Here is a 16489-nt window from a genome sequence, read left to right as displayed (position 1 = left end):
CATACAATATTTGTATAATATAAACAAATATTATTATTTATGGTTGCATTGTCACCCCACGTTTAGATGACGTTCTTAGATAAAACAAAACTTGAAAATAGATGTTTCTTTTTATGAGTGTGTACTTTAATTTCAACTGTTTTATTTGATAATAGGATTTTTTAAATTCGTTTTGCATGGACCATAACTAGTCAAATGGATTATGTACCTATAATTCAGTAGTTTCTTACTTTCGACAGTTTTAATTACTGGATTGGGTAATAAACATATAATATATTATCTTAGTATATAAACTTTGTAATTACTATAGAAAGTAGAAATAATTTGTAGATTAAAGTAGACAATAATTCAATGGCCCGATTCGACCAAACTTGAGGTTGCACGAGTGTTACTATCATGAGAATCATTTTATTCTTCCAATTTCCTCCTGACTATCTTTGTTTGCATTTTATCAAGTGATAAAATGCAAACAAAGATATTCGAGAGGAAGATTAAAGATATATTTCTACCGTGTAATTACTTTACTCTTAGGTTAGAAGTTGGTAAAATGCAAAACCAGCTTACTCTTAGATTAAGCAATAGTTATCGTCGAGTAAATTTTTACACCAGTTTGGTCGATTCCGCCCTAAGTAAGTAAGCTAAAACAACAAGAAGAACTACTAGGTAGGAACATAATAATAAATATAAGGCTGTTTACTGACAGCTAATTATCAAGTTTCAATACTGAAATGAAAATTCTTTACAACTTCATATTCAGTACTTATCTGTCTGTCTCCCTCTTTCTCTACCACTGATACATCTGTCTCTATCGTATAAAAGTAGTGTTAAAACTATTCAGTAGTTGGTTCCAGGTTTCTATTATTAGCTTGTTGAAATATGTAAACTTTTCGTGCTAAGATCATCAGACGTGCGGCATCGCATGCACTTTTGTACCTTAATGCCAAATATAGATAAGCCAGATCTGCTTCCTAGAGTAGGTAATTTTGAAGTTTTACAGTTTTTTTTTTGCATTCTAAACTGATAAAGACTTATATTGAGTTTGCTATTTCTAATTAAGATCAACGGATCCAGCTACTGAAACAACATATACCATAAATAGTAAGCATAGAATAACATATTATTAATATGCCACATCACCCACTGTGATATTGGGTTGAGAATAATAAAGTATCAGGATTTTATGCGTGGAATTCAGCCGGTGGATAGCTTAAGACTAGTTTATCATAAACAATAATCCTTACTAATATATTATATTGTAACGTAATCCTTACTTATATTATATACGCGAAAGTTCGAATGTCTGTTAACATTTGGTACTCCTATAGCACACAAATGTTGCATAAATGCAATTAATCATTGACATGGTGTATTTATGAGGCCTGATTCGCGGGCAACATCTAGTATTTAATTAACCAAGTTACTATAACTATTCAAATATGTAAGATTAAATGTTTAAAAATGACAACAAACGCCTTATTTTTATTCGTAACAAAATTCATTTCAAAACATTTAAAATTATTGGAAAACAATTCCAAATTTTGCAAATTATTTAAATCAAAATTAAAAAATCAAAACATTTTTATTTCGGGCATCAGAGGCCGAAATAAAAATGTTTTGATTTTTTGGATTTTAATTTAATTTTGAATTAAAATGTATTAATAAAAAATATTAAATAAAATAACGAGAATATTATGTTACGTAGCACTTTGTAACTTTAATTTTACCGTATTTCTGAAGTTGTTAATTTGAAACGGACATTGCTCAAGCTTTGTTCCAGATAAAATAAGCGAATAATAATACTATGTATAAACTAGGTAGGATAATAACCAAATAATAAAAATTATAAATCCTTTTGACTGACTAATGGGTCCATGTTCTATTTATATTTTTTACTTGTTGTAATAATATTTTAGGGAGTTCTTGACTTGGGAGCATAGACAGTGTAATCAAAAATAATAATATTTTAATGACAGTTATTTTATAATACGTAACTATTTATTGCATTTTTACTTTAAAAGCATAAGTATGTTGTATAATATTACTGTATATAATAAGGCATTTGTTTTTGCGAATATTATGTAAATGCAATACTTACCTTTTTTACTATGCTTACCTAATCAATATAATGTGAACACATTTTTTTTCTGTAACTGTGCATTGACATTAAATGTCAATGCATTAAAATAAATTTTTGTAATTAAGTTTCAACTGCACAATTCAGTTGTATAACGTTAAAAAATTTACATAGAATTTTGCTTCAATAAACATTAATAGTAATGAAATATCTGTAAGCTCAAAATTACTTTCGTAGCCACTTCTTGATTCTTCGAATTCTTAAAAAAAAACTTTGATTTAACCCAAGAGTTTCATTTAGAGCTTATATTGAGTGACCTAATAAAACATTACCCTTAGAGATTCCTAATAAACGACAGTATGTCCTTTCTGCGAGCTTATAAGGGCCCAACACACTTACGATCGACCCTTAAAAATAGGTGTTGCGAATTGCGATGTACTGGCTTCGTGTTTGTATTAAATCGATAATGGTGCGCTTATACGGGCAACTAAAATTGCTCAACTCCAGTCAATTCTCGTCAAATTTGTCGTCACGACGACATCAAGCAATTGGCGGCAACAAGCAGCAATATTGTGCAATACAATATTAAGTGATGTGGCCAGCGAATATGACATTGAGCGATATGAAATAAATTGCTCCTTATTACTCCAGATCCCTCCATTCGTGCCGCCGAGCAATTATTGCCGTAAATATTGCCCAAGTAAGCGCTTCTTAACTAACTAATAACGAGTAATTAATGGTCGATCGCTAGTTTAAGGGACCTTAAAATATATTCAATTAAATTAAGATGCCCAGAACAGTGCGCAAGGGATTGTTATCGCTCGAGAGAGTGAATTTTGGAAAGTGGAATAAAGTGTTACCTGTCATCAGTTTGTTTTATTTTACACCTAAAATAATGCTGAGCAGAAATTCATGAAATCTTTGTAAATTAATCAATTATAGGCTCATTAAGTCAGCATTGTACACCTCTTGTAGAACAGACAGTTTTGATATAAGATAGGTCGCAATCTTACTACAAACAGAAGTGTACTTGGCTTCTACTTCTAGTTTTAGCTTCTGTGTGATAAAATTTACACCTACTACATATAACTTACAGTCCGTATATTTGTCAGTTAGAGCTGTGTATAAGTTATACAAAATAGTTTCATAATATAAAATGTATATTAAATATACACAATGTAACATAATATTATAATAATATTGAATATTATGTACAAACGGAATCTTTTACGTCCGATTCTTTACTGGACTCGTCCTTCCCATTATCTATGACGTCATCGGTCTCCATTTCACTTGGAGTTTCTTGCTCTTCGGCTGCCTCTTTCTCTTCAGCTCTCTTGTTGAATTTGTTTACGTCTGGAAATAATTTAAAAAGAGATTCAGTTTTCAGTCAGAACTTGAGTTGGTAAGTTGCTATTGAAATTGAATCAATTAACAAATTAGTTTGTTTGCGTCAATAGGGCATAATATGGAATGTTACATACAGCTTTTTACTATTATGGGATATAATATTAGTAATTACTCCCGCACCGGTTTCGGTGACGATGGCCGATTTCATTGAAAACCAGACCAGTTACACAGGAGTAATTTTATAGTGCCCAAGTGTGTGCGCATTACACATGAGCACTCTCTTTTTCTTTACTCTCATAACCCAGTAGGACGGATAACCGACACAACTGGGGAGAGATCAGGCGCAGAACCGAATTTTTACATCCCCAACCGACGCAGGAATCGTCTTACTTGACAGACAATCAGGTGATCAGCCTGCATTGTCCTAACCAAACTTGGATAAGTCATGTTTTCAACGTTGGAATCGAACCCACGATCTCTGAGTCAAGAGCCACCGCTCTGAACCATTGGACCACGGAGGCGATGCTAATGCAGGTGTATGTAACAATATTATATTTCAGACAGACCGAGCTTGTTTTCCCGCTTACCGTATTTGCTATAGTCAGCGCCGAGCAGGCGCAGGTAGTGCACGGTATCCTGCGTGGTGGTGTACGCCCGCAGCGAGTGCACGCCGCGCCACCCCACCAGCGTCAGCTCGAGATCACTGTCAGGGTCTTTGAACTCCAGCACGCAGCTGCCTGTCGCTGAAATTGGACATACAATTTTCTTTATAAGGGGAAGTGCAGCAGACGTGGCACTTTTCCACTGGAGCTAAGCTGCTTTGTGAAAAATGATTTTGTAAACTTGTAACAATAGACTATCACGAATATTTCAAGACTAAAATTTGGCAAATCGGTTTAGGCGTTCTCGGGTTTTAGCGACAATAACAACATTGAAATTCTTCTACATAAAAATTTATTTAAGTATGTAGAAGATTTTAAACACATTCCTCGCAACTTAGCGCTGATGAACACGCAGACTTATCAGAATACGAGCTAGAGTGGGATACATAATAAAGAGCGCGCCTATTCTTATTCGCTATGTTACATCACATAGCGTTAATTTTTTAAACTTGTAACGATCGAGATACTAAATTTTCAATAATTCGCTTAGTGCATACCTACACGACGACGACAGTCGACAACCATGCCGCAGGTATTTTTACTATATTATGAAAATCTATGTGGATTAGTAATATTACAAAAAATAATTTTGTATTATTTAATCTTTACTGTAATTTTGTATTATGTATTGTTGTGGTGGGTAACAAATAAATAAATAAAAATTAAATACCCAATTAAAGAAAATAACATACCCAAATCTTTGACTTGGTTTTGTGTGTGTTCAGAGAATAGTTTAACATCTGGTGGTTTGCTTGGGTTGTCGTTTTGGAGCACTAACACGAGGTCTTCCTTCAATATGCTTATTCTTCGCTTCGGTCCAATGGACTGGGATATACTTTGCAGACCTTCCTGTGATAATCTGAAAAAAAATACAACATTATGGTGACACAATTGTTTTTTACATGTAGAAAAAATTTTGACACTATTTAAGAAAATTACATATCCGGTATATGTTTATTTTTCTCTATGAAATTACATGTAAAGATGAGAACCGCCCTAAACAACACTATGCGGCAGCGACACTACACATTTCATAGAACTGATGTTTTGTGTCGCGTGGCGTAGTTTGCTTGAGTGCAGTCTCGCATTTAAATATTCAAATTTACAGAATTTGGTGTAATATAAAGTTTTCCATAACCAACATTTCTTCAGATAAACATATTTACCAACCTGAAAGCACACGTCATATTCTTGTTGTCACACCGCACGAAGGCTTTGACACCCGTGTTAATTATCTTGATGTTGGCTTCATTGCTCTTAACCACATCCTTTACGCTCGGCGACACCAGGTATATATTCTTCTTTTTGCCAACATAGCACCTTGTCAATAGGCATGTCGAATCAAAAGAAGCATTCAAGTCGTAGAACTCTTTTATAGAAGGAAACACGTCCTCAGAATCTCCCGAGAAGAATACGAACGGATCCTCCCGGTATCCCCCCATTCTTCTCCGTTTCTTCGGAGGTTCAGACTTTTTCTCTTCTTTTTCCGAGGTCGTCTTTGATTCCTTTTCAACTTGCTCCTTCTCCCACGGTAACGTTGACGTTTTTTCTAACACAGCAACAAAGAAACCACCTGTGTCTTGGTGATGGGGCAAAATTCTAATGCTGAAACAAAAATATACACTTGAAAACTGGAAGTTTTCAGCCCCGAACCTTTTTAACGCATAGGAACCGTATATTTTCCGGGATATAACCTAACCTTTAGTGGGGCTTAAAGTACCTCTTGATTCAGAGGTTCAAACATATAGTGGTAACAGATTAACAGAGACACTGAGAGAAAGACATACACTATTTTTATTTGCACTATTTAGTATTTACTTACACTATTTATTTTAGCTGAATAGCATTATTAAATTAAAGCTACTTACCACTTGTCTAAGTTGTACTTGTCGAGGTCTTCTGGTTTGGGCGGGAACATTTGCGGCCGCACCACTGTCTGCCACTTCTCCGGTACGTCCTCATACTTGTCGTAAAACACCATGTCCTTCGACGCCGGTCGCCAGTACGTCATTCCTGAAAAAATAAAGTATAATACTTAAAAATTAAATATAAACTTACATTATTAAAAATCTGCAAGTTTTATGTAGCATATTAAGTTACGACAACAATGTTCAAAAACAAAAAATGTATGAGTTTGGCAGATGTCGCTTTATAATGCTAAGTAGGTATATTAACTTTGCAATGCCTGTGTTAAATAAATCTCTTGCAGATTTCTTTTTTCTAATTTAAAGGCAATGTCAGCATCAAGCGTGCGTGCATTGTTTTGCCTGTAATATTTTTTGCCAACTTTCATTCTGTTCCATCGTGTTGGAGGATTTGATGTGTGAAGTTTAAAGTTTTATAACACTTATTAAACAAATATTACGAGAGTCTAAGTTTCGGCATATAACGCATCAATCCCTAAGTGGCAGCAGGCTGCCGCATAAAATTGAAAATCTGTTGTGTCTGCGATACCCACGATGGAGGTGTTTATCAAATTGCTTAATTTCCTGGATCATAAATCCAATCTTTATACCCTTTTTAAACTTAAGTCCTGGCAGTAAATGGCTGGCGTCCACCAGTTTCATGGCCCCGTCGGTCTCCTGCAGCAGGCGGTGCACCACAGCTTCGTTCTCTATGGGGTTGAAGGAGCAGGTGGAGTACACCAGCCGCCCGCCCACCCCCAGCAGCTCGCTCCCACGACGCAGCACTCGGTATTGGATACTGGGGGGTCAAAAATTTACCGGAACTTAGCTTATTAGATGTTGTGGGAAACTTAGTTCACGCAAATATTTACGAAATAAAAGCTTTAAAGTTAATATACAATAAAAAAACTTTGACAAACCATTGCATGTTGAAAATATTTTACAGAAATAATTATGTCTCTCTTACCCATGTAAATTGTTGCCATTCCCTGTGGACCACTTGAGCCAAATATCTGGATTTTTCCTCAGCGTCGCGTCTCCGGAGCAGGGCACGTCGCACAGTATACGATCAAACTTCAGAGGTTTAGTGGTGTTTGGATTCTACAGAAATAACAAATCAATATATTTTTTTTGTTTGCTTGTATTCGATTTACAATCAGTCGCCAGACTATGATCAGATGTTCTTCTTCTTCTTCTTTTAAAAATGGCCGCCTCGGTGAGTTGCCAATGTCAGAGTGGCTTGAATGATTCAATGGCGTTTATGAGGATCTGAAGCCAGTGCCTCATACTCTTTTTTTTTTCAAATTTTTAACGAGGCTTAAGAGGATCTGAAGCCAGTGCCTCATACTCTTTTTTTTTTTTTTTTTTAACGAGGCTTAAAAATGCACTTGGCATCTATGCCAGCCTCATTAAAAATTAAACTATGCGACCCTTCATTGACAATAAATAAAATATTATTAAGGTGTGGGCCTCTTGCGAAAGAGGCGACGCCAAAATAATATTAATTTGCCCCCCAAACAAACCTCCTGAAAACAACCGGCCCCTGAGACCACGATTCCGTCCACAATCCACCAACAAGTGTATTAAGTCCTCTGCAACCCCACAGTGAACACAAAGAGGGGATTCCCTCTTTCCTATCATATGATTGAACTAGTTGAGTGGAACGTGTCCTGATCGCATCCTCATAGCGGTAACCAAGCTAGACCTGGATATATTGGTGCCCTCACACCATGGTCTCAGACAAGGTATTTTTTTATTTTATTTAACTGTTTATTGCACACACAAATTTTTACATGAAATATACACAGAAGAAAGACGACACAACAGGTACTGCTTATCTCTAATAGAAATATCTTCCAGCAGTCCTACGGAGAGAGATGTGATGGGAAATATCAGATAGGGCGTGCACAGATAAAAAATATAAAACCTACATACTAATACACAATATACAATTAAAAATAATATCTATTATATAATACAAATACATTACATAATTATTATAATTTATTATACAAATTATAACATACCTATACTATAATATTATTAAATAAATAACCAAATACATACTATATGTATATTTAATAAGAGTTTTAGGATTCTTTGTTGAGGTAGTACTCTTTTAGTCGCTTTTTAAAAACGGCGATGGAAGGGCTGTCGCGAATGGTGTGGGGAAGGGAATTCCATAATCTAACTGCATGAACGGTGAAGGAATAGGAGAAGAAGTTGGAGCGATGGGAGGGGAGAGATAGATTCGTCCTCACGTTAGACCTGCACGGGATGTCAAGAGGTCGTGCAAAGTTGAAACGATCTATAAGGTAAGAGGGAGACATAAGATTGTAAAGGATTTTGTATAGGAGAGAGAGAATATGGGAGTTTCGCCGGAGCCGGATCGGGAGCCACTTTAACTTCGATCGAAAAGCTGATACATGGTCGTACTTTTTTAGTCCAAACACGAAACGGATACAGAGGTTCTGCAAACGTTCCAGTTTTGATAAGAGCTCTTCGGTAACGTCCAAGTAGCAGCAGTCCGCGTAGTCAAAGATAGGGGAAATAAGGGTTTGAACAAGAAGGATTTTTGTATTTAAAGGCAAGAAATTTTGAAGGGTCTTAAGCGTATGTAGGGAATGATACACCTTTTTGCTAATTTCATTGACGTGCGCGTTCCAGGACAGATTATTATCCACAATTATACCAAGATTTGTCACCGTGTTCGTATAATCAATTGGAGTACCATTGAACATAATCTTGGGAACATTGTGCAAACGCTGGATCATATATCTGCTACCGATAATAATGGCTTGTGATTTTTTTGGATTTACTAACAAGCCAAAAGAGTTAGCCCAATCTGCAATCCGCTGTAGATCGGCGTTAACGTCGCTGACTGCGGAACTAATGTTATCGATGTGCGACTGACGATAAATCTGCAAGTCGTCTGCATAGAGATGGAAGTTACATGTTAATATGACCAAAGTTACAATATTAATAAAAATGGAGAACAAAAGGGGAGAAAGAACGCCACCCTGTGGGACCCCCGCATCAAGATCACACCAATCCGAGGTGACCTCGTCAGAACGAACCCTTTGCGAACGTCCCCGAAGATACGAGTCGAACCAATCTACCACGGAGGAGGATATGTTAAGGGAACGAAGGACTGACAGGAAAATGTCAAAGTCTACTGAGTTGAAAGCACTGCTAAAATCAAGAAGAACCAAAATAGAGACAAACTTTTCCTCCATAGCTAGTCTGAGATCATCTGTGACTTTTAGCAGTGCTGTGACAGTGCTATGACCAGGACGAAAACCAGATTGAAAGGGAGAAAGCAATTTATTGACGGATAGGAAGTTGGAGAGCTGCTTGTGGACAATGTGTTCAAGGATTTTGGAGAGATAGGGTAATATGGAGATAGGTCTGTATTGGGATAAGGAAGAAGGATTAGAGGTTTTCGGTAGAGGAATAACATTTGCACGTTTCCATGCCGAAGGGAAAGAACTCGTTGACAAGGAATAATTGAAAATATGACAGAGAATTGGCAAGAGTTCAGGGAGGGCAAGGGAAATCATACGTGGACTAAGGTCATCATCGCCCACAGCAGTGGATGTTATAGCTTTAATGTGCTTCATAACGTCATCCTCGCTTACTGGCTTGAACGAAAAGGGAGTATAGGAAGGTAGAGGAAGAGAGGAGAGATGGGAGATGGTGTGTGCTTTGGTAGCATGGTCGACGGTGGTTGGTGGGCGGGTGAAAATTGCATTAAGTGCATTTAAATCTACGGTGTTATCAGGAAAACCTGAAGACTTTCCTATCCCAAGCGTTGAAAGGAACTTCCAGAGTTGGGAAGGGTTACTCTGGTCGATAGTGGAATGAATATGGCGTCTTTTGGCATCCCTACACAGACGACTGCAATGATTCCGCAGATACTTATATTTTGTAAAATTATCATCAGTTGGCCGTTTTCTATACCGGCACAGAGCTCGGTTTCGTCTAGCCATCATGGCCATAATATCTTGAGTCAGCCAAGGAGTCGGCGCGTGCTTAACCTTGACTCTTTTTACCGGAGCGTGGATGTTAAATATTTGAGTAAGTGTATTGGTTAGCAGCGACACCTTCAAATCAATGCTCTGGGCCGAGTAGACGTGAGACCAATCCGTGTTTACAATATCATGCCTAAGAGCCCTCAAATTAACCGCCTTATAACTACGAAGGAAAAGGAATTTTGGTTTTCGACGCGGAGGTTTGATTCTAAAAGAAAGGAAAACGAGGTCATGGTAAGAGATATTGGAGGGAAATTGGTCATGCTATGCTACAAGGTCAGGAGACGATGTGATTAGAAGATCTAAGAGGGAAGGCGTGCAGTGCGGAGCATGGTGAGTTGCTAGGAGCGGGAGAATGCAGAGGTTGAGGGAAGATAGTAAGGTTCGGAGTCTAGTGGCACGATAATCGAGTTTCATGAGGCATGTGTTGAAATCGCCTGCAATTAGTGTATAGTCAAAGTTTGGGCTGTGCGTGGCTAACAGGGATTCTAAGGTGCTAAAATAATCAATCCGCATAGATGGAATGTAGGCCACACAAAGCAGGACACTTTTGTAATGCAAGGTGACCTCAACACACAAATATTCAATAGAACCTGTGTATCGGCTAGGCGAGGCGGTAATCAACTTACAATCAATGTCACCACGCAAATACATAGCCACCCCACCACCACTTTTGCCCACACGATCATTTCTGACTAGCTTATAACCCGGTAGAGCGTAAGCAGTTGATGATAGTGAGGGCTTAAGCCACGACTCTGACACTAAAATAGCATCTACCGGGGAATCGCTAAACATTTCGATCATATCTGGGTAGTGGCGAGGTATGCTCTGAGCATTGATATGGACAATGTTGAAGTTTTTTGGAAAACGGGAAAAGGAACTAATCAACTGTTCATGAGCAGAATACGAGGCCGATCCCCCATCACCACTATCAAAACTGAGAAAACTGTCGGACGAAGAAGAGCACGAAACAAAGTCTTCATTTATAACATAATCAGATGAATCCATAAACTACTAATATAATAAATATAATACTTAAATAAACCTTAATAATATTATTATATAAACAACAAGTACTATACGTCTATTGCTATTACTAAAAAAATATATATCGTAGGTATTCCCTAATTTAATATAACCCATCCTAGCTCACCATAGCAATGAAAGAAATTAGCAATTATAACACCAGTAACACAAAATTAGAAAAAAAAATATATACCATCCAAAGCAGTCATATCAAAAATAAAGCATAGGCTCAACTAGATACAGCAATTACTATTACGTAATAATAATACAAGGAGAAAAAAAAAAAAAAACAAACAAAAGCCTAAAACTAATACAATGATAATCATTATTAAAAGCGTACTAGGCGTTAGTAACAAAATTAAAAAGAAAAAAAAAAAAGCTAACAAAAGACATTCGGACTATGCTTTTCCGTGCAAAGGAAAAGAAAACACATAAATATAATAAGCAAGATTCGGCTAGTAAATAAGTTATTCCCAGTAGCATAAAAAATAAGCACAACATGAGCACAACGGAATAACAAACAAAAAAAAAATTACAAAGCTAGTACAGACAACATAAGCACAGTATAGCAATATTAGTCCCTAATTGCTATACTGTGACATAAGCACGAAGTTTTAGGCTTTACTTGATTCGCCGATAAATCAAACTAATAATATGTAAAAAGCATTACGAAAATAAAATAAAAAAAAGCAATAAGCTAGCCAAGTTTATGAAGTTATGCAAACATCAATAAATTACAACAATATTTAGCGTAAATATAAAAAAAAGCATTGCTCGGCTTTTCTATGCCTTGAAAAAGATTTGTCTATGAAGTATAAGCTGACAGATGTCAGTAAATGTCATTTTGAGAAAAAAGCAAAAGCGGGTCATGCACTTAATATAAACTACATGAAAAAACACAGGAAAAGCCTATACTACCTTAAAATGGCAAGAAAGAATAATCACAAACAAAAAAAAAAAATACGAGAATTGATTAATATGCGTGTCTATACCGAATTGTCGACTGCAATGCGTCTGCGCACGGACCTAGGTTCTTCTAGTACGGCGCGAGGATGCACCTACACTGGGAAGCTTGGTCTCCAAATTACTCTGCCTTGGGTCACCAGTTTTACTTAATGTCACCAGTTTTACACAATTTAATGTACAGTACCAAATACCCTTGGAGGAAGAACAATCAATAAACAATTTCTTCCACCTATCAATACAAATTTGCTTAGCTACATAAAAAAATTATGTGTAGTATGGCTGTATATGAGAAGACACATCCCGACCATCACAGATAGCCTCTTTTGCCAGTTGGTCAGCCATCTCGTTGCCTAATAAACCTACTGCTGCTGTCTGCTTCATACTCTAATCAGTTAAGTAAGTAAGTTTTTTCTTTTCAATCTTTTAACCATGTTGTGGGAGTCGAGCAGTTCCTGGGCAAGGGGGTTTACGTGATTGATAAGGCGTATGGCAAAATCAATATTTGAAGAAACAAAACGAAACTGGCTATTGCTTGTTTCCAATAAGGAATTTGGAAATGTTAAAAAACAGACTGCATTTTACTCACAAATTACTTGTAGAGTGTCACAAAGAAATAATATTATACACCTTAAAACATACACCTTAAAAGTTCTCAAGTTCTTCTAGTCACTAGTGCAATCAGGTAAAAAAATAATAAGAATACATTTTTTAACCTTTTCATCTGGCACTACAAGTGACGGCATTCCCGCACCATCGTGGTTGGTGATGACTATACAAGGGGAGTTGAGTCTCTTGGCTTGGTGCACCAACATGTAGCAGCGACTGTTGTCTACATCATTCGCCATAACAAAACCTGAAAGATGTATTTTTTGTTGTTACTCGGGTAGGCTAAATAAATTTTTATCTTAAAATCTCTCTTCCGTGGGATACAATAAATTAAAACTATACATTAAAACCAGCTGGTTAAAGTTTCTGAAAAAAATATTTTACCTGTAGGCATTTTGTTTTCATCAGCATGTAGAAATTCTATGAGTTGTGCAGTTTTTGAGCCAGGAGCTGCACACATATCTAATACCTATAAAATTATTATAATTATGAATTCAGAATTAATTGATTCATAATATGTATTATAGCATATCCATATACGGCTTATTAAGAAAATAAATTTGAAACTATGTCTGTCTGTCTCATATAATGTCCACATAGTACTATCAGCTAAACCCAGTGAAATAAAATTTTGTATAGAGATATTTGGGAGTTCTGGGAAAGCAGTTAAGAATAACACCTTATGATGTGGCTCCACTTGTAATACAACAGGTGGTATCATGGACACCGCCTCCTGCCTAGACACACCACCAGCAGCGGTCTCAGCAATCAGGAAGTTGTGCAGCTTGTACAGTGGCTCACTGCGACGGATGTCCGTCCGGGACAAATGCAACTGCCATGCCAGACCACCGGGGTACCTGTAGAATTCAGGACAATATACTCATGTACTGAATAGTTTTCTACACAACGTATATAAGGAAAAATTTAGTTATATTTATGACATGGCTATTTCTGAAAAGGCACTTGATCAAATTCTAGTAACAAAAAACACTAACCAGGGCAGATTAATGGGTTTTATTTCTTCTTGTTCCTCCTTTCCTTCCAGTTTCAGTTTCAAGTTTAGTATTTGTGAGAAGTATTCACTTTTGACAAGATTCGATAGAGCGTTGGCCTCACTTTTAGTGCCAGATATACGGAAAGCTGTAGGTAGATTTTCTTTTATACTCTTCATGAATTCAGGCCATTCTTCTTCAGGGCAAATCTTTTGTACCTTGAAAATAATAATAGGATTCCAACTTTATCTGGTAAGCCCATTCTTTCATTAAAAATATAAGTAATGAAAACTGTTTTATGTACCTTATAGTATTCTTCAAAGGAGGCGTTCTCACGCACTATGTCTTCATAATGCTTCCTTTCATCACTTGCTGGCTTAGCCTGTCCATTCTTTTCCTAAAAAAATGAGCTTATTTTTACATATGGGATAAATACAGACAATTTTGATTCCAAATAATGTGTTCGCACCTACCTGTTCCTTACGGTCTCTTTTTCTCTGAGCAAATTTATTAACATTACGGTTTCGTCGGGCCATTTTAAAAGAAGAGTTAAGAGCTTTATAAATCGGTAAAAATAGATTTTTTATTATCATAAATGCAGTAATTACATATATTTAACATAAATCTAACTTGAGTTTTGGTAATTTATTGACAGTCTGACAGATTTGACATGTGGTAAACAAACGCAGAGGTTAGGTTTTTTTTCTTAAAATGGCACTTCGGATAAAATATAACCATGGTCCATGGCTAGTCTCGAGTATTTAAGGATGTATTTACGGTCAAATTCCGTACTACATCCTAAAAAATTGGACACCTAATGGACTAAAAAACTGCTTATCAATTTCTTTGTACAATTTGCGATTTTTTAAACCCAAAAAAGTGGATTGACCGGTAATTCTGAGGAAATATTTCAAATTGAAATTGATGAAAACTTTCCTTCGAAGGGTGCGACAAAGCTATAAATGGACGTGAGCGGGGCGCTGCTGGTAAACAAGAGCTGTCAAAAATGTCGTTTTTGTATGATGGCAACGTTAGTTCCTTTTTTCACCACGTTCATTTAAAGTTGTGTCTTGCTCATGAGCCGGCGCCAGACATGGGCTTCAAAGTTGTGCAAAAAGCGAGACAGACAGACAGACAGACAGAGATACTTTCGGATTTATAATATTAGTATAGATTTCGGTTTGGTAATTTTGATACAACTTACAAGTTAGTATATTTGCAATGTCAAGGAAAATCTGAAGGCTGAATTTTTGGCAAAGTGAAAATCAATAATTATTCATAACTATGAAAATAATTAATAATAAGGACGTAGCGGAAACATGGTGGAAAGACTCAAAAGTCAAAACAGATTCTTTTATAAATATTGCATATTATTGTCTTTGAAAGTTGTTATTTTGACTCATATAACAGCCTGTTAAATATTTAACGGACCTCCATAGCAGGAATTAAATTTAACGCCGTGTTAGGTGATTTAACATGACATTAGGGCATGGTGGAACGCTCGATAGCTCTAACAGGCCATTAACTGATTTAACAAGCCATTATTTATTTAACATTGCTTGATGAAACTGGGTCTAAATTGTCTAACAGCCGCACAAATAATTTATTTAACACTATGATAGTGTTTGATTATTTTATTTTAGAAAATATGGATATGGATCACTTGGAAAAAATTAATTGTTTTTTTTTATGAAATAAGAGGGCAAACAAGCAAACGGGTCACCTGATGGAAAGCAACTTCCGTCACCCATGGACACTCGTAGCATCAGAAGAGATGCAGCTGTGCGTTGCCGGCCTTTTAAAAGGGAATAGGGTAACAGGGGAGGGTAGGGATGGGAAGGGAAGGGAATAGGGGAAGGTAGGGAAGGGAATAGGGTAGGGGATTGGGCCTCCGGTAAACTCACTCACTCGGTGAAACACAGCGCAAGTGCTGTTTCACGCCGGTTTTCTGTGAGAGCGTGGTATTTCTCCGGTCGAGCCAGCCCATTCGTGCCGAAGCATGGCTCTCCCACTGGTTTGTTCATTGCAACGCCACCAACAAATTACAATTGGGTTAAATGTCAAGTCGTAAACAGTTGTCAGAGTAGACAGAATGTCTATGTCTATTGTGCAGTTGTCGTTGCCATGGCATGACATGATTTGGACATGCGCAATAACTAGGTTTTGCAGCGAATGCGCTAAAAATGTGCTTTCAGGTAAAACAATGTTGCTTTCAGGTATTTTTTTTTTTGTAACGTTAGGGTCTTACCGGTCTAAGAAGTCTCTGGGAACTGATTTTGTCTTTAAACACTCTTCTTGGAACATAATATCTCATGATTTATTTATGCTTGATATTCTAACTTGCATAACTGAATCCTTTGCATCATTCATGTTACCTGCAAAAGAATAAATTCAATTACATGATTAATATTAATGATTTTAATTAATTGTAATTGAAAGTATCAAAATCTTTTACTTGTACTTACCAATGCACTGGGATATTTCATGTAAACAATCTTGTTTTTGTTTAAAAATTGCATCCCTTTCACTTTTTTTTTATTCGTATTTACTAATCATAGCTAAAACAGTTTTCGCAATACTCTTTTCAAAGTTTTCGTCACGTTTAAATTAGAAAATCACGTAAACCACAGAAATATTTTTCACTTTGACACATAAACAACAGCTGCTATAGGTGACAATGACATAATCAGTTTTGGAATAAAAAGCCAGTCTCATCTTTCGCTAGCCAGACTCTAGTTTTACTCCAAATCGAAGGAAATGACATATTTGACATATTTAATTCTATCGAGCCGGCTCGAAGCGAGCCTTCGATCTGTCAGTTTTTCGGTCCACACGGTGGTTATTGCTCGATTTGGAGTAAAACTATCGAGCAAAACCG

The 16489-nt window shown here is 36.5% G+C and overlaps 1 protein-coding gene across 1 annotated transcript; it reads right to left on the bottom strand.

Moving 5' to 3' along the window:
* Positions 1-3259: 3259 nt before the first annotated feature.
* Positions 3260-14247, bottom strand: LOC121727263 (tRNA (cytosine(34)-C(5))-methyltransferase). The gene is made up of 13 exons (XM_042114990.1): positions 14085-14247; positions 13916-14008; positions 13615-13829; positions 13299-13476; positions 13004-13088; positions 12727-12866; positions 6958-7091; positions 6602-6789; positions 5955-6099; positions 5257-5691; positions 4779-4945; positions 4012-4167; positions 3260-3430 (listed from the first exon to the last, which is right to left on the bottom strand). Exons 1-13 carry the CDS (start codon positions 14202-14204, stop codon positions 3282-3284), a joined length of 2205 nt encoding a protein of 734 aa, XP_041970924.1. The 5' UTR covers positions 14205-14247; the 3' UTR covers positions 3260-3281.
* Positions 14248-16489: the final 2242 nt, after the last annotated feature.

Source organism: Aricia agestis, chromosome 1 (genome assembly GCF_905147365.1).
Source record: "Aricia agestis chromosome 1, ilAriAges1.1, whole genome shotgun sequence".
NCBI lineage: Eukaryota > Metazoa > Arthropoda > Insecta > Lepidoptera > Lycaenidae > Aricia > Aricia agestis.
This window is presented reverse-complemented; position numbering and strand designations above follow the sequence as displayed.

Coding starts and splice junctions, on each gene's coding strand:
- LOC121727263 (XM_042114990.1), bottom strand. CDS start 14,204: ATGATAATAAAAAATCTATTTTTACCGATTTATAAAGCTCTTAACTCT. Junction 5,692..5,954: donor AAGTACAACTTAGACAAGTG/GTAAGTAGCTTT, acceptor TTTTTGTTTCAG/CATTAGAATTTTGCCCCATC. Junction 4,168..4,778: donor AAACCAAGTCAAAGATTTGG/GTATGTTATTTT, acceptor GTCCAATTTCAG/CGACAGGCAGCTGCGTGCTG.